The following is a 23,283-nucleotide window of genomic DNA, read 5'->3' on the forward strand; positions in this document are numbered from 1 at the left end:
GAATTTGAGCAGTTCAGATTATTGGTACAGGCGTTGCTTTTGTCCAAGTTGGAGTACTGTAATCTTATCTATTTGGGTGCACCTAGACACGTTTTCTGGTGATTGCAAACAATCCAGAACACTGTAATATGATTCTTTTTTTTTTTTTTTACCACAGAGACAGGATAAAATGTCTTCAAATGTTGTTGAATTACATAAAGACGAGGATTATGTTCAAATTCTTTTGCTTTCTCTATAAGATCCTAAATGGTGAATGCCCATTTCATATAATAGATCACATGGAATTAATTTCTAATAATAGGGATAGAAGATCATTTCACAATTCACTTTTCATCCTTCCATCTATTAAGGAAGTCAAGAGATTTAAAATGTTTGATAGACTTCTTGCAGTTTATGCATTGAGGTCCTGGAGTGATTTTAATATTTGTTTTGCTGTTCAGTTATCTTTTTTTCTTATTCAAGAAAAATGTAAAAACCTATCTTTTTAAGAAGTTTGATAAAATTAGATCTTGAATAAGATTCTCTGCATTTTTGCTTCCAAAGAGACTGTCTTGATTTTTTTTAATTATTTTAAACTACTAAGAACCTGAAGGTATCAGCAGTTTAGAAGTATATTGTAATGTAATGTAATGATAACTGGTTATCTCGCACTGAATATTAACAGTTAGGTGACTAAATGCTATTTAACAGCCAGGAGTCATTCCTGGCCAGTTAAATAGCACTGAATATCGGGCCCTATATGTTTAGAATCAGCAAAAGTTGAGATAGCGCTTCCTAAATAATTTGTTGCATAGTTGGATGTTTTGTTACCAGGTCACATGCTCACTATTTTATAACTAGTGTACATTTTTCTGTACAAAATGTTTTTGAAAATTTAAATAAGTGGTATCAGTCATGTCTTCTATTCTTGCTCCTTCCTCAAAGTAATTTACCAATTCATTCAGCAAGATTAACTTTTTTGAAAACTGTGTAATCTGAATCTTCAGTTCTTTGTGAATATATTTTATAGTTATTATAGTTTATTAAAACTTGATATACCGCTGTTGCAACAGCAATGATCACAGCGGTGTACAATGTACAATAAAAGCAACCTGGAAAAGAACGCCACAAATCAATAGGACAGTCACAAACACACCAAGAAAAGTGGCACTGAGATGCTAGGGTTTGTGCCGCAGAATACCCAAGCCCCAGTAGCAGCAGTAGTGAATTTAAAAGTCCTGGCGTCAGTGTGTGGCTTATGTCTGCAAATCATGTGGTCAATCTCAGCCCGGGAGGGGGGTGGGTTTGCTGGAACTTGGAATCTGCAGGCACAGAAAGCAGGCACATCAGAGATACAAATAATCACACAGCAGGTAACAGATAAGCAAAATGCCGCAGCAGTAGTGAATTAAAAGTCCTGGCACCAGTGTGTGGCTTATGTCTGCAAATCACGTGGCCAGACTCAGCCTCGGAGGAGGAGCAGGTTCGCTGGAACTTGGAATGTCTGCAAATCACGGGACCAGTCTCGGCCCGGGAGGAGGGGCGGGTTCACTGGAACTTGGAACATCTGCAAATCATGTGACCAGTCTTCGCCAATTAGGTGACAATTTTGAGCACTTAACTGGCTAAGATGACCACATAAAATGCAGTTCTATCTTTATGCAATTAATCTTAGCCAGTTAAGTGCTGAATATCAGATTTAACTGGCTAAGATTTGTCCAGCTGTGTATGCCAGAATATTCTGTGCCAGAGCCTGGACATGGTCCACAGCTCTACCCCTGGCACACCCCCAGTTTTGGGGGGATCTGAGAGAGTACGGGACAAGGAGATAGAGGGAGTTTGAAAGGAGAATTTCCTTAACTGCTATGTTTCACTGTAAGTTTCTGTGCTACAGAAGCTGGGCCTCTTCTCCCATAGAAATCCATGGGTCATTTTTTTTGGAAGGAAGGGAGGGCATATTTCTAGTCCAAATTTAACTTTTTCTGAATTCAGTATGTCTTTTTACTCATTGCTCCCTCATGATGTTTTATTCTAATTTGTTACATTTTTAGAGACTTATTTTGCTTGCTTGCATGCAGACATACTCGACTCCTTTTGTATAATTCTTTACAACTTCCATTGAGCTGGAGAGAATAAAAATAATCTTATATTCAAAAAATAAACATGCACTAAAGGTGAACATTACCCCCTAATTACAAGGAAGGTGACATCATTTATGAGGAGGAAATGAAGCCTCCATATATGAGCTTTGGGGACAATTTTGTAACCTAGCCATTAACATTTACATGCGTGTTATGAATGTAAATGTTTGGAATCCTAGCATTTATGCACATAAGTATGCATCTATGCATGTAAATGCCAACATGTTGCCAAGCACTATTCTGCAAATAACCCCTTAGCTTACACATCGCTTATTTTTAACGGGAACTTATACAGGGGCAAAGCAAGGGTGCGTCTCCCACGTACACATGTAGATTACAGAATACTGTAAATTATGCAGCTGTATTTAGGCATGCACCCTTAGGCCAACTCTGTGGATGGCATATGTGATCGCGTCTAAATGTTAGGTGCATTGATATCAGGTTACACTAGTATTCTATAATGAAACATTCTTTAATGGAATAGAATTCTAGAGTTGCCTTAAATAACCACCATTTATCATTTAAGATATCAATCTATTGAAAAGGGGATCAAATGTTTATTCTTACCTGATTCCTAAAGACATCAATTAAGTAAAGTTTTTAATGAGCCAGTCTATCTGCACTGTTCTTTCTATATTATCTGATAGCAAGGATATAGAATAATTTTTTGTAAAGCATGGGGATCTCAGTACTTAACAATAATTTATGAAATATTGCAAAGAGATTTCCAGAGTATAGAATTGTGATTTGCTGCAGTTAAGTGTATTTGGTTCTGTCAGCTCTATTTCCGTTTTGTAAAGGCATTTAGGTGACTATCATCTGAGTATGTTTTGTTACCTTTTTCAGCTTCATTCAGATATGGATAAGGGAGATGGATCAATCAAATATATTCTGTCTGGCGACGGGGCTGGCACCATGTTTACGATTGATGACACCACTGGTGACATTCATGCTATTCAGAGACTAGATCGAGAAGAAAGATCTCAATATACCTTAAGGGCCCAGGCTCTAGACAGAAGGACTGGTAGACCTATGGAACCGGAGTCAGAGTTCATCATCAAAATTCAAGACATCAATGACAATGAGCCCAAGTTCCTTGATGGCCCCTATGCCGCTTCAGTGCCGGAAATGTCACCAGTTGGTAAACTATTCTATTCTATTGTCTTTCTTCTATATTGCTTTTTTCTCCTTGCAAGGGACACAAAATTGTTATTAATGCTTTTGCATGCATGAATGAGAAGTAGCTGATTTGGAATCCATAGGGCAGGTAATGTTATACCAGACTGCCTAAATTGTGTGGCAAGAATGCACATAAATTATGCCAGTTTTCTATGAATAATCATTCGCATGTTTTCCTTTCTAGAATCGCCCCATAGAAAGCACATATGTACAATGACATGGGCTATTTGGTATTTAATCCAAAGAGAATGCACTTGCATGGAGAACTCAAAAGTTCCCACGAGGAAACACAAGTCAAGGAGGGGAATGGGAATAAAATCCAGGGTTTCCAGAAACAGGACCACAAAAGACCTTGGGTGAAACAATATTTATTGAAAATCTAAGTGACTCAACACAACGCTGTGTTTCGGCCAAAGGGCCTTCATCAAGAGTCTGTGTACTTGTATCAGAGAATAAAAGTTTGGCAATCATAGCGATAGGCTGTGATGGTCTTTAAAAAGACCATGACATTTAATAGCAACTGGATGCTCAAGCAAGAAGCCTTCTGAAACAGCGAAAAATGTTTTTTGCTGTCTCAGAAGGCTTCTTGCTTGAGCCTCCTATTTGGTATATACACATTTACCAGCTTCTCTTACATGCATTTGAGTGTATTTTGTAAGCTGTGGACCCGATATTTAAAATGGGAGAAGCTCCTGCACAATTAAATCCCATTAAGCTGGTCATTCCAGCAATATTCAGTTGCACTTAAACAGATGGTTCTGCTGAATATTGCCCGTGACCAGCCAGGCACTGTCTCGTTAGTGCTGGGGTGGTCTGGGGACAGAGCCGAACTTAACTAGTTAGTGACGATGTTCATTCTGCTAACTAGCTAAGTAAGTGGATAAAGTTAGGACCACTAACTTTATCGACCAAACTGGTCTAAATATCAGCTGGTACACAGTTACCTGTGTGTGACAGCACAACCCTGGATAGTCAATGCCAGAGTCTGGACATAGCCCAGCATCAAATATCTGGGGTTAATTCAGCCACTAACTTCCACAGGCTAAATATTTACCCCATATGTGTATGTATCAGGGGAGTGGTGTAACCAGCAAGACAAGACACTTCCAAGAACACGAAGGAGATGAGGAGTATTAAACACAAGGTTTATTCATTAAAAGACTTGGCCTGGCACCGTGTTTCGGCAAAAGTGCCTGCCTCAGGAGTTTAAAAATAAATATACAAATATATTATAGAAAAACAAATATTTAAGTATTATATTCAAAATTAAACAAGCCTAAATAGTACTATAGGAGGTTAAAAGCAAGTAAAAAAAATATACACAGATATAGAGCAAAAAGGATAAAAACAATACTTGAAACATTTTGAATAAACTGGAAGAGGATTGCATAATGCTACAGTCATATATTACAGGAAACAATAACTCCAAGGTGTTTAAAAATAAATCATAAGCCCCCACCCCAATATTTAGCCTTCGGTGGTCAGCGTTTTTTTAAATGCTGATCATCGGCAGCCAAATTATCCCCTAATTTTCAGTGCTAGTCTATGTCCAGGCACCAGCACTGAGTACAGGGATACATTGGGGGGGGGGGGGGGGGAGGAGGATGCTGGAGGTTATGTGGGCCTGGCTGATATTCAGTCGGGGCTACATAAGAGTTATGTGGCTCCAGCTGAATATCGGGCCACTCCGGCCCACATAACTTTTTTTTTCAAAAATAAAGGCCCCTGAGCCCCCTCCTGTCCCAATGTCCCCTCTTTCCTTCCTTCTCTTTTCCCCACACTTAAAGACCCTCCCCCACAAGACCCTCCACCCCTGCCTACCCCCAATGGTGAACTAAGACCCCCGGGCTTACCTATATCCCTGGTGGTTCAGAGGGGTCGTTAGACGCAGAAGCACAGTTCCCTCGCTCCTGCCCCTTACGATATCTCAGGAAAATGGCTGCCATGATCTCTCACGGCAGCTCACAGTACTACACAAAGTACAGCAAGCTGCCACAAGAGGTTGTGGCAACCATTTTCTTGAGGCACCACAAGAGGCAGGAATGAGGGAGCTGCGCTCCTGCTCTCAATAACCCTGCAGGATCACCAGGGATGTAGGTAAGCTCAATGGGGCGCTTACCATCATCATTGGGGGAAGGCAGAGATGGAGGGTCTTGCAGCGGGAGGGTCTTAATGGATGGGGGTAGGGAAAGAAGGAAAGAGGTAACATTGGGACAAGAAGGAGCTCAGGGGCTTTTTTTTTATGTTACACAGAACAAAAAATTATTTGGGTGCCAAGCCGATATTCAGAGCCGGCACTTGCATAGCTAAGCAGCCTTATTTAGCTATGTGTTTCTTGCTCAGTTCTCATTGGACTCAATCCCACTCTAAGCTTTGTTGATGCTTTTAGCCACGCTAACTGCATATTTACCATTCATTAGTCTTTTCAAAGGCTTCATTTGGTTTGCTTGCTCTTTTGGCTGCATCTACAAGTGATCACCATACACAGACTCCTGAGGCAGGCGATGTTCGCTGAAACACAGTGCCGTGTTGAGTCTTATCTACTATTAAAGAATATTTTGCCATCTCTCATCTCCTTGGTTTTGCTTGGACATGTCCTGTTGATCACGCTACACCCTTGTCTCAACAGCTTGCAGGGATATATGATGATATAAATTACATTGGTAGTCATGCAATCAGATGTATGATTACATTTATATTTTTTATTGGTAAAAGGGTGTAGGAATAATGATATTTCCAGAGCTTGCCTGCAAACACTGCAAGATCTACATTTTAAATGCCCCAATGCTTGTACATTCTGGTCTTGACTAGGTAATTCTGAAAGGCACTAGTTATTTCTCTCAAAAATGCAACATTAAGGGCCCTGTTTACTAAGGCACGCTAGCGTTTTTAGCATGTGCTAAAATTTAGCACACGCTAATGCTAGAGACGCCCATATATTCCTATGGGTCTTTAGCATTAGCGTGCACTAATTTTTAGCACAAACTAAAAATGATAGTGCACCTACAGTGCAGCTTAGTAAACAGGGCCCTTAGCCTTTTCTCTTTGAAACACTTGTGACCTTCTAAAATATGCCATATCTAGAGTCGCTCTATCTCTTTTCGATTTAGGTAATTCTTTACGATCTTCCGTACTTGTCTTATCATATCCAGATTCTATATTTTGTCTGGGGTAGTCCCTACTTTCAAATCTGTGTTTCATGATAATGGCTTGCTGGTTATAATCTTCAATGTCAATGCAAATCTATTTTATAGGTGGAGAAATTGACACAAAGGTACTTTTTCTTTTGAGGGTTTGGTGATGATAGCTGCTGTAATTCCCAGCTGAGTCAGATAGGGGTCAGTGTTCCTGGGCAATCCCAATCTCCCGGGAACCCTATGGAAGTGGGTTTTTCATCTTTGGATATTCAGAAGTCTGACATTTGGACTGTTATTACTAAGATGGAGGGTTATTCCTGAATTTTAAATCTGATTCAGTAGCTACCTCCAAATCTCTTGATAGATCAATTGCTTTTTTGAATCCTTAGGTTAGTTCTCTAGAGTCAAAAACATCTTTATTGCAGAATACTTTAGTTTCTGCTATAAAAGATTCCTATGTTTTACATCATAAGATTGAATCTTTTGACAATTCTTTTAGCTCTAGGAATCTGCATTTTCTTAATTCTCCTGTTATTCATTATTTGCCTCCAGAGATTCTCCTAAGGAAATACTTTAAGGGAATTTTACATTTGTTAAATGATAATGCCTTACCTTTGGTTAAATACTATTATGTTTCAGTGAAAAGAATTTAACATGTTAAACAAGAAGGGGAGATTGAAGAATTAGTTCCATCAGCTAGTACAGATTTCACAGTGTTTTTGGATATCTCTACTGATCATATCTCATCCAGAGTCACTTTGTTAGTATCCTTCTTGTATGAGAAGCATAAGAATTTAGTCCAAAAATTCATTTTTAAGAAAAAGGACTCTTTGTTTTGTGGGAAAACTATTCAAGTGTTTCCGGATGTTTCTAGAGTCATGTGACAGGTATCTAGGAAGGCTTTCCTAGGTATGAAATCTTCTGTTCTAGAATTGGGCGGGGCTTTCTTTTTAAAATTCTCCTGTAAATACTTAATTATGTTGCAAGGGAAACATTATGTTTTCTCTGATCCTGAACATCTTGAGAAGTTTTTGATGGAACATGGTAACAGTTCAATGGGGTGCTGATAGGAGACAGTATTGGTTCTGTAATTAATGTAACTCTCACGTATTAAAGTCTTCTCCTTTATTTTGTTATTAATTATTTTCTTGTTATTATTAACCTTCCCTTTTACAAAGCCACACAGTAATGCTGACATAGTCCATTCAAAGTGAACGGGCTGTGTCGGCATTGCCGTGCTGCAGCTGCTAACGTGGCTTTGTAAAGGGGGTGTAAGATTGTTCCTCCCCGTGATGTGGGTTATGATATCAATGCTGATTTCTTGTATTTAAAGATCCCACAAGAGGCAATGTGTTCTGAACAAACACAAGCTGGCTATAGACAACCACCTCAACATACATCAGATCAGATCCTATAAAATGTTCTAAATCTCCATCTGAAATGATGGCAAATGAAAATGATATTAAAAGTTTAGATATCACCTCAGTAAGGCCAACACACAATCCATCCACTGCCAAGTACTATGCACAAGTTCTATGCAGAAAAACACTCAGGGCCAGATGCCCTAAACTTTACGAGGCAATAACGAGCCATTAACGAGCTAGTAGTAAAGCCTGGCATGCACTAAATACTTTTTTCCAACGACAGTAGCAGCTAACGCAAACGGAATGCAGATGAGCAAATTGTGTAGAAACCCTATTGAAATGAGATGCATTAAGCTTTTCCGCTTGCCCTAACGCTGGAAAACGCCGAGAAAGTTAACGAGAGGTCTGTACCTCTCATTGGGGCTGCATGGGCTTCGAAAACTTATAAAATGTAAAAAAAAAAAAAAAATCAGGAGGGGGCAAAAACGCTCGTCAGGAGCGTCCTTTATGGAGCTCGTCAGGAGCGTCCTTTATGGACGTTCTTCACTGTAGGTATTATAAGTAAAAAAAAAAAACACGTCCTTTATTGACAGCCTTGCCCCCCCCCGCCCAAGGTTGCTGCCTCTGCCGCTCCCCACTCCCCCCTGCATTGAAATCAGAACTTTTACGCAGCCCCGGCCCCCCTTCCTCCCTCCCTTCCTTGAAATGACAGCTTCCCCGCCATCCTCCATCCCCCCGTGGCCCCGCCCCCGCCCTGTGGCCCCACCCACGCCATCCCCCCATGAGATCGCTGCCACCGTCGCCGCTCCCCCCTCCACCCGCCCCCTCTGTCTGCCACCGGACCCTCGCAGTGCCTCTCACCTCCATGTGAAGGCGCTGCACCGGCAACAACAGTTGATCGCCTCTTCAGACTTCCCTGCTTTGCTCCTGGCCCACCCTTGTCTGACCAATGAAAACCAAAGTGACTAATTTCATCTTTAATGTGCAAACAGTTAAGAGGCAAAATTTCAGATTTATTTGTATTAAGCTTATAACCAGAGACAGCTAAGTAACAAGAGATAATATTTAACAAAGCAGGTATGGAGGATGGTGATATGTACATCAGTATATGTAGAAACTTTAGCAGTAACAGGGCTTAAATCAACACCTGATATTATAGGGGAAGATCTATTCGCTATTAAGAGGGGTTCCAATACCAGATTGGAAAGTTGTGGGGAGAGAGGGCAGGCTATTGTATTATTCACCTGAATTCTAGTGGAGGGGGAAGAGTAAAGAACTTTGATCGTGTTGATCACTGGCTCCCTATCCATTTTCGCATCCTGTTCAAACTACTTCTACTAACCTATAAATGTACTCACTCTGCTGCTCCCCAGTATCTCTCCACAGTCGTCTTTCCCTACACCCCTTCCTGTGCACTCCGCTCCATGGATAAATCCTTCTTATCTGTTCCCTTCTCCACTACTGCCAACTCCAGACTTCGCGCCTTCTGTATCGCTGCATCCTACTCCTGGAATAAACTTCCTGAGCCCCTACGTCTTGCCCCATCCTTGGCCACCTTTAAATCTAGACTGAAAGCCCACCTCTTTAACATTGCTTTTGACTTGTAACCACTTGTAACCACTCGCCTCCACCTACCCTCTTCTCCTCCTTCCTGTACACATTAATCGATTTGATTTGCTTACTTTATTTTTGTCTATTAGATTGTAAGCTCTTTGAGCAGGGACTGTCTTTCTTCTGTGTTTGTGCAGCGCTGCATATGCCTTGTAGCGCTATAAAAATGCTAAATAGTAGTAGTAGTAGTAGTAAAAGCCAAACCATTGTAATACTTGGAACATAAAGAACCACTGTAAACAGTGGAACGCTTTTTCAGCATCTAACCCTATGTCTAAAGTGGGGGTAGATGAAGATTCAGCCTCCAAAAGTACATTGTAAAAAGTCTTGTATTATCAAATAAATGGTGGCCATGCATGAAACCTGGCTGGTCAGCATTGATGAGTTTGGGAAGAACTAACTGCAGTCATTCTGCTAGTGTTTTTGCATATAATTTGGCATCTACATTTATTAGAGAGAGGGGTCTATAGTTTTGCACTGAGAGGGTCTTTTCCAGGTTTAAGCAATATGATTATCATGGCTTCAGTGAAGAAACTTCTCACATCACCAGTTTGTATGAGGTATTGAAAAAGAAGCCAATATTGGTGAGAGAATTGATTTGAAAGCAGTATAGAATTCAGTGATGAGCCCATCAGGGCCAGGAGTCTTTTTTTCACCATACCCTTTAGGGCTAGCTCAATTTCTGTTGAAGATATGGGTTTAATTAGCAAGGCATTGTCAGTGGGCTTTAATATGTAATGGTCAAGGTTTGCTGTTTCTAGTGGGGGATGATTCACAGCCCATTCAAAGTGAATGGGCTGTGTCAGCAGTACTGCACCGCCAGCCACTAGCATGGCTTTGTAAACAGGGGCCTAAGATAGCATAAATGCTATTCCTTTCCACTCTAGATTTCAAAACATTGGCTAACAAATGTCCTCTTTTGTTGTTTTCTGAATGATACTGAGTGGTTTGCATGAATGTGGATTTACTGGCTTTTTTGCTTCAGCAAGGAGTTATAGGTGAATCTGGTTTTATTTAATTTAAGGAGAGAGTTCATGTCTGATGGATTAGATTGGCGGACAGATTCTAAAGATTGTATGCTACTTAACAATTAATTATTTTATCAACGGTCTTTCTAAAGACTAGCTCATGCTCTTTTCGCAAGAAGCATCATCAACGATAAATTTGATTATCAGATATACGTATCAGGACTCCTGAGGCAGGCATGTATGTGCTGAGATATGGTTCCATGTCGAGTCAGCTTAAATAAACATCCATAATTTCATTCCAGCATCCTGAGTCTGTACTTGAAGAGCCTGATCCAGTTCCCACTCCTTGTTGTTTGGTTTTATTTAAAGAGGCAGAGTAGGAGATGATCACACCCCTGATGTAAGCCTTGAAGGCGTCCCAAAGGATGATCTAGTTAGTTTCATTTAACATATTTAATTGAAAGAATTCAGTAATAGCTTTGGTGACAAAAGTGTGGAAGTCAGGGTTGTCTAATAGTGAAGCATTGATTCTTCATAAGGATTAGTGGGAGGAGCGATCAATGCCATGTAGGGATAAAGTTATTGGAGTGTGGTTGGAGAGCTAATTACTCCAATATTAGATTGCTGAACCTTGTGTACTAGGGAGCTACTAACTAGGAAGAAGTCAATTTGTGAGTACATATTGTATGGATGAGAGTAGAAAGTGTAATCAGGGTCTAGACTATGATTCAAGATAACGTCTTGTAAGGAAGGCCAGGATTTTGTTTTCCAAAATGTAAATGAAGATTTTCTATCTAAGAAGGCATTAAAGATTAAATTAAAATCATCCCATAATATAAATTGGAGTTGGTCATCTTGGATTATGAGGTCTGTAATAGAGAGAAAAATTCAGGACAAATCCAAGTTCAGAGCATATATGTTAAGCAAAGTGATGGGCATATTGTTGAGTTTAATGTTCACTTTAACCCATCTACCTCCAGAATCAGCATCATGGGAAATTATGATTAAGTCAGATTATTTCCTAAGTAAAATGGCCAACCTACATTTTTTGCCAACAGCAGGAGAGTACTGTAGGGTGTGACTATCTTGGCAGATTCAGAGTGTGATAGATGGGTTTCTTGAAATAAAATAACATCAAGGGAGTCTTTTGACAAGCATGACAAGATCTTTTTTCTTTTAATCAGGTTATTGAAATCCTTTACATTAAGAGATACAATTTGGAGCCTCATTGGTAAGGTATATTATGAGATTTGGAGTACTGCATAGGTTGCAGGGGTGAGTGAAATAACAGACACCGTGGGAGGTCAATGTATGGGTGAAGTAGATATAATAATTGCAGACCCTCATGTGCACATAATGAGTAAAATATGGGATGCAGAGAAATGGTGCCTACAGCTTTACATCACCGACTCAGTATATATCTGGCATGTCAGATATGGAGCATAATAAAAAGGCATCAACAGTATTAATCATGGTATATTAGCTACAGCTTTAGATAGTAACAATGAATATTCAACAATTAAATAACATGGAACTATAATAACATTAAGTAATGCATGAGGAATAAACCTAAGGGAGAAGAGTAAATTAGATGACTCATTTATAATGAGCTAGCTATGCGACAGACAATATAGAAATGAATATAACAAAGCAAACTGTTCACTTATTGTAATACAAGAAGAATGAATTATGGATAATAAGTACAGCTGTGAAAAGAGTCATACCACATCAATATTACTGGGTGCTACCTTTTCCAAAAATGCTGCCAAGGCATCGTGATCTGTGAAGTCTTTAGTGCAGTTATTCAGGGTTACCTGCATATGTGTGGGGTAAAATAGGTTGAATCTGGCATTACGTTCTTTGAGCCTCAGACGATAAGCCAAGAGCTGCTTCCGGGCTTTGGCAGTGTTTTGTGACGATCTGGTAGGCATTGTATGGTGTTACCCTTTAATTTCACAGGAGCTTTGAGCCTCGCTCTCTGCATAATATCAATCACATGGTTGTATCAAAGCACCCATAGTATGATAGGCGCTGTGATGGTACTCAGTGTGCACAATCAATTTCAAAAGAGAGGTCAAAATGTAGGTCAAGTAGACCATTAATCAGATCCTCCAGATATTTAGCCATATTGGAGCCCTCTGACATTTCAGAGATCCCTAGGAGCCTGATATTGTTCCTTCTGGCCCTGTTGTTTCTGTCTTCAATTCTCTTTTCTAATTGTAAGAGATGTTTGCTTTGTCACTGAAATGTTTTGATATTTTTCCTCTGCCGTGGCTTGCTTGCAGTTAAGCAGTTCTATATGGAATTTGAATTGTGCCATCTCAGTTTTTATTGTGGAGATGTTGTCTTTTATTTCACCTATATCTTCTTTAGTGTCTGAAGGCATGTCTTTGAGAGAACAAAGCTCCTCCAAGATGGCGACTGAGACTGCGTCTTCTGGCTTCGGTATAGACAGAGTCCTTTTAGGTGAACATGGCTACTTTACCTGAAGCTATGATGATGTACAAACAATTAGCGAATATATCTGCAAGTGGGAAAAGTTGCCATCAGATGCCTATTTTGTGCATGAGTTGGTAGGAGCACATTGATCAAACTGCTATCACCATAAGAGCTCAGCAGCACCCCCAAGACAGAATTTTAAAAATCAAACTTTATTAACAGGTCTCCATACCTTTTTCCCCATAGTTTTAAAATTTGGACTTTGTGCCACAGCTTACATCATTAACAGTTAGCCTCTAGAAGGCACAGCAGGGCCTAGTTCAGTCTTCATTAAAAAAAAAAAAGGCAAGATTTATTAACTAGTTTCCCTAGTATGCAACCCTTTTCCCTTCAAGGGGTAGAAACTTAACTGCAACAGCCAAGAGCATTAAAAAGTATAGTAGCAGGGCAAACACTTTGTCTTAAAAAGAAAGTTACTTTCTGTTCTTTCCCTGGAGGAGAGATTGCAATGCTACTGACCTGAATTAGGTGTTAATTAAGGTTTGAGGAAGGTAGTAGGTTATTAGGCAAACTGATTACTGTGTTAGCTTCAAAGGATCTGTTTGAAGCAGTCCCCTTAGACTCAAAACTATATATAGGGGAAAGATCCAGGGTAACTTTTTTAAAGAGAAGTTCTGAGAGATGAGATATTTCTCTGGGTAAGTGAACCTTTTTTTTACTCTGTGTTTTGAAGATTTAAAGGTTGGGATATAAAAGAGGTATTGTAGGTTTATTGATAAAGACAATTAGAATTTTAAAAAGCAAATTTTATTAACGAGTCTCTATATCCTTTTCCCCAGCTGGACTTGTGTCACAGCCTACAGCATTAAAGATAGCCTCTAGAAGGCACAGCAGGATCTAGTTCAAAGTGAATGGGCTGTGTCAGCATTAGCACACCGGCAGCCACTAGCACAGCTTTCTAAACAGGGTGACATATTGGATATCACTGATTTTATTTTGTTCACATGAATGATTGATCATGTCTTCATTTATAATTGACACTGGAATATTTCATGAAAGAGACATTAAGTTTATTGGTCTATATTTACCAGGCTCAGATTGATCTACCTATCTTTCCCTATCTAATTCAATAGATATGAAGCAGCCAAGAGAGAGACTAAGTAATTTCACTTTTACCTTTAACAGCAGTCAGTTAAATGAACTCAGCAGTCAATACACCTCAGTCTATTACTTACTGCCGAAATAAGCTTTTTCAAATACTGTCTGCCACTTTCTTTTGTAAATAATTAAAATCATATCATGCAAAAGGAAAAAAATGTGACTCAAACTGTAAAACAGGAGATCTTATGGGAATCAGAACTGCTTTGTCCAAGCCAGAAGGATCTTAATTAAGGAAACAGGGAGCTGATGCTCAAAGGATTGTGATAGTCTTCACTCTCCTGTGAAATTAGTGCCCCAAAATTGCCATAGCACCCTATATTCAATAAGCATGCAAATTACTGTAGTGCATGCATGTGCAAAAACTACCACAGGACACCTGAGCTCACCCCATGGTAGTGCGTTTTAGCCTGTGGTGAGCACACATTAATACCTACCACAGCTTAGTAAAAGGGACCCTTAATGTTTTGTTTCCCTTTTACACCTTTTCTAGCAGTTTTCCACCTCAAATATCATGGTCTTAATTACATCATGTTTATCGATCTGGGAGATGTACACAACAGCAGATCAGGTTCGAAAAATAGATTTTATTCAACAATCCCAACATGGTCCATGTTTTGCCCTCAAAAGGGCTGCCTCAGGGGCAATAAAATTAAAATATTATAAATTAAAATACAGTAAATAAAAACAATTCAACCAAAATTAAAACAAAAGTGCTAGTAAAAATGTAAAAGACAAGACAATTAAAATGTTTGAGCACCAGACATCAGATGTATAACTATACAGTGCAAATATTTAATATATGTATAACTCCCATCCACCATATAACAGTTGTTTGAGTTAAAACTCAACAGAAAAGGTGAACTGTACAGTTATCAAGATGTTTTACAAAGGATGACCAATTCTTAATACATAACATAATGATATATACATTGGTTTGAAAATAATATTGATGATTTTTGATTTTTTACAGTTCTTATAAAAGCCATAGGTGCATAATAGTCAGACCAACCAGCAGCAAGTTTGAGAAAGTGAAAACAATTTCTATTCATAACATAAACATACCGTTTGCAAAAATCCAAGATTATATCATCAGCTCTACAAATGAGCTCTAAAATCACAAAAGGAAATCACAGGAAAAACTCATATGGAACTCTTCTGAAAAAATACTTATAATAATTAAAAAGCTTTAAAAAAAAGTGCCTACTAGAATCACTCTTCCACTATGCTCCAACCAATCATTCTCAGTGCTATCCCCATGGGAACTATTATAAATGAGCAACAATAAATAAATACAAATTATTCTTATTAGTAACTAAAAATTTAGCCAAATCCAATATTAAAACTAACAGAGCGATCCTTACCAGCACATCCAGATATTCCTCACACAGTCTCCTGAACTACAAAAAGTGCAATGAGCCTTCTTTAAATAGTTCTTTACCACACTTTTTTTAATCAGGAGGTTGAGGGGCCGACCTTTCCCAACCCTCTATCATACGCTTGATCCAGAATCCATAATTAGGTTTTCCCCATCTCAAGGCCTAGGCGAAAAAGGCAAAGCCTGCCAAATATTTGATTACTGCCCCTTTAAAAGAACCCTAGCTCTTAGCATGGATGATGTAATGAGCTAAGGCCTCCAGTCAAACTCTTGCAGGAAGCAAGACAACTTTAGATAACCTACTAGGTAGGAAAATCAGGTAGAAGGAGCTACATTTCTCTGGTAAGTGAACACTATTTTGCTTTGTGCTTTGGGAACTTAAAGATTGGGGTTTAAAGGAGGAATTGTAGGTTAGTGATAGTCAAAATAAAAATATAAAAAAGCAAATTTTATCAACTAATCTCCATAGTCTTTTCCCCTTAGTTTTAAAAACTTTGTACCACAGCATTAACAGATAGATTCTGGCAGGCACTGCAGGATCTAGTTTAGTCTTCCCACCACCCTCCCCAACACCCACACACCCTTAGGACAACTCTTCATTTATAGTCAGTTATTGTAATTAGGGTAACAAGCAGGGAATTCAAACATGCGTGGGATATGCATAAAGGAATCCTGTGCAGTAGGAATGGATCCTCAGAAGCTTAGCTGAAATTGTGTGGCAGAGCAGGTGGGGGAAGAGGGGTTGGTGGTTGGGAGGCGAGGATAGTGGAGGGCAGACTTATACGGTCTGTGCCAGAGGCAGTGATGGGAGGCGGGACTGGTGGTTGGGAGGCGGGAAATACTGCTGGGCAGACTTGTACGGTCTGTGCCCTGAAAAAGGCAGGTACAAATCAAGGTAAGGTATACAACATATGAGTTTATCTTGTTGGGCAGACTGGATGGACCATGCAGGTCTTTTTCTGCCATCATCTACTATGTTATGTTACTATGTTATGTTACAGAGTTTTATACATTTCATTAACATCTAAGAAGGAAACACTAAATAAATCATACAATATACTATATAAACTAAAAGACTCTTTTATATTAGGCTAATATCCTTAATACTGTAGCATGTTTTAAATTATTGAAAAACTCAAAAATACTAAGATGGAGTCAGCAGTCCAGCAGCGAGAGGGATGCTATCCAGTCTTTTGCATTGAGTGTCACATGTATGATTATCTCCCAGTTAGTGAGATGTCATATGTGTGTGCCCGATGCAAAGAGCTCTTAGCTCTCAGAGCTAAAAGAAAATCCTTCAGAAAATGGAAGAAGGAACCGACTGAAAATAATAAGAAACAGCATAAGGAATGTCAAGTCAAATGCAAAGCGCTGATAAGGAAGGAGTCAGTAAAGAAACAGAAAAAAGGATCAGCAGCATCAGCACTTGGAGTAGGCCACCACAGCCTAACCCCACACACACACAAGAGAACCCTTCATAGCCTGTAAACCAGCAGCTATATCACACGGGCCAATTGCCTCTCAAAGCTGTGCAGAGGAGGGCAGAACAAAGGCACATGAGGGAACTGAGAACCTGGAAAAGAAGTGGGCCTCACCCAAGACCTGCCCATCAAGGGTCCGCACCTGAAAAAGGTCCAAGACCCAAGACCCACCCTCCATCCACTGCCAGAGGAAGAGTAGGGCCTGCTGTGCCAGAGGATGAAATATAATGAAGGGGAAGTCAGAGTCCAATCTCTGGATCTCTCCTTTGTGTCTTAGCTGACAGAGATACTGAGGCTTTGATATTGATGAAGGCCCTGGTTTTCTTGCAAGCTGAACACCCCCTCCCCCTTAGAATCATCGACAGGGGAACACCTGGCACTCAGGACCAGTGGGGTCCAAGCTGTTCATTTAGACCTGTGGGGCTGCGTAGTAGTTGGCATGAGACTGGGTTGCAAAATTGAGGGAGGTGCAGCGTCACTCACTCGCACTGGACTAGTCTCCTGCAGACAGGGAGATATCGGCTTCCAGCTCCTGCAATTCAGCCACCTTAGGAGAGAACCAACTGGACACCATGACCAAGAGTCCTGCAAGCTGACCACCCGAACGCTGAACACCACCTCCAAGAAGCAAGAACGCCTGCTTCTCAGAGCATGGTATTTATAGCTCTAAAATCTCCTGCCCCTTTTGACCCACCCAACCAATCCCCTCCCACAGTTTTCATGCTGCAGAACTTTAAAAATAACCCCCTTAATGAACTTACATTCCCCTACAAAACCCCACCCCCACACACATACATATGCTGCCAGGTGTACAGCCCCCCTTTAAGGACAGAACTTGAGGCTGAACTCTCACCCATGTTATTTACTGAAACTTGGCTATCAGACTTAGGCCAAGATGCACTAAAGTCGTCATTAGAGCCGTTCCGTACCGAATGCCATAGCGAATCGGTAGGGAACGGCTATGCATCAAGGAAAGGGAATGCAAATGAGCTACTCGTTGTAGCTCACTTGCATTCTCTATTCCTTCTTAAAACAGTCGGAGAATCGGCCGGTCAAGCATGCGCAGAGCAGCAAAGCGTTATGCTGGCTGCTCTGCGAATGCCAAATATGCCTTTATAATACGTTTTTATTATTGCGGGGGAGGACGCACAAAATGGACGTTTTTTTTTAAGCGAAACTTTATTTAAAAAATCACAGGCTCTGATGCTGCTTCTGCTAATGTGTTGACTGAATTTCACTCATAGCAAGCAAGTGCAGTTTGGAAGTTGTTGGTTCATGAATGGCAGAATAACAAATGTTCAAATAAATAAATAAAAACGGGGAGAAAATAATAAATAACTCCAATTTTAACAAAACTATTAGTGGGATTTGAACCTGTCACCTGAGGATTACAAGACCGGTGCTCTAACCACTCACCACAGCTCTAGTTACTTGGATGTCCCTCCCTTACTTCCAGGTCTCTCAGGTGAGTGAAGCACAGGCAAAAAGGACGTTTTTATTATTGCGGGGGAGGACACACAAAATGGACTTTTTTTTTTAAGCGAAGCTTTATTTAAAAAATCAAACAGGCTCCGATGCTGCAGGCTCTTTTTTGGGCATCATTCAACCCCGGAATAATAAAAACGTCCTTTTTGCCCGTGCTTCACTTAGCTGAGAAGTCTCTGAGCCAATCACAGCGTGTTTAGCTCAGCTAAATGCACTAGGATTGGCTCAGAGACTTCCAGGCTTTTTTTTTACATTTTAATAATTTTTCCAATCCCGCATAGCCCCAATGAGAGGTACAGACCTCTCGTTAGATTTTCCAGCATTTTCCAGCGTTAAGGCAATCGGAAAAGGTTAGTGCATCTCATTACAATAGGGTTTCTACATGATTTGCTCATCTGCATTCCGTTTTCGTTAGCTGCTATATCTGCAAGTGCATGCCAGGGTTTACTGCTTGCTCGTTAATGGCTTGTTATTGGCTCGTTATTGGTTCATAAAGTTTAGTGCATCTGGCCCTTAGACAGCCCACTCCTTCCAGAGATTTATCTACCTGGTTATGAAATTTGTCACAGCCATAGATTGACTAAGAAAGGAGGAGGGCTGGTCCTTATTTACTAATCATTTTTCCCTGCAATGTTACTATATATTAATGATCGATGGCCTAGAAATGCTAACTTGTAGATTATCTGATAAATCTTATTTTGGTCCCATTAGAATTATTCTACTCTATCAATTTCCTGGCAATTGGAAAACTCTTCAATCTTCACTTTATGTCCGTGACTACTGAATTTTTGAGGTTATTATTTGGTGACTTGGATCTTCATTTAGAAGACACTTCTCAATCAAGTGTTAACAATTTTATCTTGTTTTTAAAATCTCTTCATTTTAATCTTCTACCTGTAATGGCCACTCATGATAAAGGCCATGCCTTGGATATAGCGGCATCTTCTTCTAGAATAAATATTGTTGACAATATCTGACACCGTCTGGTTGACCGTTTCATAGTCTGAGCATTATTTATGTGAGTTTACTTTAGCCATTTCTATGACTAGAAAAACGATTAAAGTTAATTGTAAGACCTTTTGTGTGTCACAGACAATGGGATGTAGCAAAGCAGCGCCCAAAGGGAAGAACTCAAAATTTGAACTGAAAAATATACTATACCTATCCCCGAGAGCTTGTAGCCGAGAATCTGCAAAAGCCTACTGTACAGAAATGAAAGCGACCTTTAGCAGAAAAAAAAACAGATCTAAACTATCCATCCAGAGACAGGATCTAAATGTGCCAAGTTAAGATGAAAGGAGAGGAATCCAAATCAGGAAGGAAACTGACAGGGCGATGCTCAGAACTGCTGCGGTATGCCAGCAGCGCAGAAACCATACTACTACTACTACTTATCATTTCTATAGCGCTACTAGATGCTACTCTAGGTAAAAGAAGGAGATTGCAAGAGCAACTCTATCCAGAATTGGAAAACCTTAGAGACAATCCTATTCAACTCCATTACCGCCAAGGTATTTGAAAAGAATTATAGTTCTATGACTCAGGTTTGGAAAAAAAAAAAAGAGAAGGGACCTGGCTAAGGGAAAACACAGAAACCAATATTCAGACTGCTGGAGTTAATCGGGCTAACTCCTGCGCTCGGCACTAAAACCCGATATTCAATGCCAGTTAGTTTCCAGTGACCGGCACTGAATATCTGGTGTACATTTGGGTGGTTTGTCTTTGACCTGCCAAGAGATATTCAGCACTGGCTGGTCAAAGTCAAACAGACCAAAGAAAGGACTGCCTTGCACATGGCCAAACACGGCAGCCAAAGTTAAGCACCATGTGCCAAAAATTGGCAGATGGCCAACCATGACTCGCTAAATATCATCAGATAGCCGGCTATGTGGCATTTAACTGTCCAGGTACCGATCCTGGCCAATTAAATGCCTTTAAATATTGGAGGGGAGGGGAACTGTGTCATACTAACATAGATGAGAGGTGACAATAATAGATTAGATATGCAAACTGCAAAGCATACTTCCAGAAAAACAAAAAATGCTAATTGCCTTCATTCCTGAGAAGTGTTTTCAAAACAATCTGAATAGAACCTAGGGGTAAAGAGCTGCTTCAGTTGAAATTTGAACCAAGGAGCAATAATCCTTGGGTGGTTGAAAGCCCTCAGGCTAACTTCAGTTTGCAAAACTATTAAATGTGGAAGCTTAAAGTTAAAAATAGAGCAGAGACTATTGGTGAAAAAAAGAGCACTTCAGCTTAATTGGAGTAGAGATAAAAACAGTGTGTGCCCTTCCCCTGCAATCAGACTCACAAATATCGGTCTGTTAGGAAAAATTCTGAGAAAGCTTCCTTCAGATAAAACTGTATCAGACTAGGGTGTAGGTTTAAGCTGAATCAAGCCAAAGCTGGGAGAAAAAAAAAAATCAGCAGCCAGCTGAGAAATTTGCCCAGAGGCAAAATAGGAGCAGAGAGAAAAGCAGAAGCAGTGACCAGTACAACAGGAGTAAATGAGGTAAAAATAGGCTGAGGAAAAATGTAAACAAAAAGTTTTGAAACTGCCAGCAGTTAAAGGAATCAAAAAAAATGTATCTTCAGTCTTTAGGAATATTAAGTTCTCAGACGAAGAAGCTTATGAAAACGAAAGCATTATGAGAGACTCACAGAACGAGAAGTTCTTGCCCACAATGTGACAATTCCAAAATGAAGTATAAAACAACACTCAAGGCAGAATGGCTGAGAAATACAAAAAATAAAGATAAAATACTGAACATCTTTCCTGTTTGAAAATTGCTGTGAGATGGACGTTTTCTTTTTGGATGTTATGAGCTGGATGTGCTTATACAAAGTAAAAAAAAAAAAGGAGAAAAAAACCCCTATGAATATATACAAATCAAAAAAAGAACAGGAGTAGGGGGGACCAATTTAATTTCAACGAACTACAGAGGTGAGTTAACTTACATAAAATTGTGTTTATTAGTAGACAAAATAATCAATGATGGAAACATTTTCAAAGCCAATAAAATACATAAAAAGATTGCCTGATTCCATTAAATACAAATAGGTGTTTGCAATATTTGTGTATTGAGATTGTTCTTGCTGTACATTGCCTTGGGTAAATTTCTGCAGAAAGGCAGTAATTAAATTCTAATGAATAAATAGAAACAAGGAAGAAGCAGAAATATTAAACAAATACTTATATTTGATATCCACTGGCTTATGCTTGGGCAGCAATTGGTGGGATAGATGCCGTACCATTTACAAGACAAAAGGGATTTACAGAACTAGCAAAATTGCAAATGGACAAAGTAATGGAGACACACAGAATATATCTTAGGATTTAAGGCCGTTCAGAGAGGTTCTCGCAGATCTGCTGAAGAATGTGTTCAGCAGGTACTTGGATATAGGACAGGACCTGTGGTACTGGAGAAGGGTGAATGCTGTCCCTCTCCATAAAATAGTATCAGAGAGAAGCCTGGAGTCTACGAGGGCATTGCCAATATGACGTCTAAATCCTACTTTGGACTTTTTGCACAAAACGTCCAAAAATCCAGTAGCGAAGACGGTCATTTTCAAAATAGAAAAAAACCCATCATTTTGTTTTGAAAATGGCCATTTCCTAGATGTATAACTCAATCCTTGCACTCATCTCTACAGATGTTGAATCGGTGGTAAAACATTGCTTTCTTACTGAGAGGACAGATAAGAAGTCAACCCTCAAATTTTAAAACAATATGATGAGTGGGGGGAACTATTTCAGAGCTAATGATTAATAGATCACAGGCTCAGGTGCAAGGGGTAACAGTAGTGGGACCAACTGGCAATATTGATCAGAACATGATCAAGTTCACCATAATCACTCAACGGCGGTCACTGACAAAAAGCTACTGCTGCATCATTTAGGGCCCCTTTTACAAAGCAGTGGCATGCCCAATGTGGGCTTACCGCTCGCTAAAAAGGAAGTATTGCTGGGCTACCACAGCATCCCAGTGCTAGTTCCCGCCCCCAGTGCGCATCATATCTGGCACTACAAAAATATTTTTATTTTTGTAGCACCGGTGTGTACCCAGTGGTAATCAGGCAGGAGCCCTTACTGTCACCTCAGTGGGTGGTGGTAAGGGCTCCCCCTCCCCCCACAAAATGGCTGCATGGCAAGTGCTTCAGTTTCCTGAAAAAAGAAAGACCTACCTTTTACCCGTTGCGGTAAAAGAGGGCCTAGGCGTGCGTCAAAAACAATCACCAATGCCAGCGCAGGCCCTCTTTTGCTGCAGCTCAGTAAAAGGGGCCCTTAATTTTATTTATTTCATTTATATCCCACATTTTCCCAATCAAATCTGGCTCAGTGTGGCTAACAGATTATAATACTAACTGTATAAATTAGGTTCAATGTATCTAACATATTATTAAAGTAACAATACAAACTAGTCAGTGAATACATCAGTTATGGACATTTTTATAGAAAACTATGAGAAACTTAACTAGGAAAAACAATAAAAAGATCAATGGTCAGGGTCAAAAGTTTGAATAAAGTGTGGATTAAAAAAAAATGGAAGCCCAAGAGAAAATACATTCCATATATTAAACAAAGTCAAACGAACACCAGATGACTGCCAGAGTGGTTTCATGATGAGGTTAAAATAGACAAAGGGAAAAGTGCATCATTCAAAAAATGGATAACAGACCCATTATGAGGAGAATACAAATGAACACAAGTGCTAGCAAGTTAGATGTAAAACAATAATAAGATAGGCCAAGAAATAATTTGAAAAGAAAACAGTTGTAGGGGCAAAAAGTAAACATACATTTTTTCAATTATATCTGAAGCAAAAAAGCACTTGGGGGAGTTGGATCACTATACAACCAAATATGTGCTTAGAAAGGACCAAGTATTTATTTATTTATTTGGATTTTGCTCACACCTTTTTCAGTAGTAGCTCAAGGTGACTACATTCTAATACACTGGATA

The 23,283-nt window shown here is 39.7% G+C and overlaps 1 protein-coding gene across 3 annotated transcripts in view; it reads left to right on the forward strand.

Moving 5' to 3' along the window:
• Positions 1 to 23,283, forward strand: part of CDH20 (cadherin 20) — a 155,585-nt gene that overhangs the window by 7,006 nt on the left and 125,296 nt on the right. For all 3 annotated transcript variants that reach the window (XM_030189986.1, XM_030189987.1, XM_030189988.1), the window contains exon 2: positions 2,967 to 3,261. In XM_030189986.1, coding sequence (XP_030045846.1) covers positions 2,967 to 3,261 — 295 coding nt within the window. The remainder of the gene's footprint in view (positions 1 to 2,966; positions 3,262 to 23,283) is intronic.

This window comes from Microcaecilia unicolor, chromosome 1 (assembly GCF_901765095.1).
Source record: "Microcaecilia unicolor chromosome 1, aMicUni1.1, whole genome shotgun sequence".
Classification (NCBI taxonomy): Eukaryota; Metazoa; Chordata; class Amphibia; order Gymnophiona; family Siphonopidae; genus Microcaecilia; species Microcaecilia unicolor.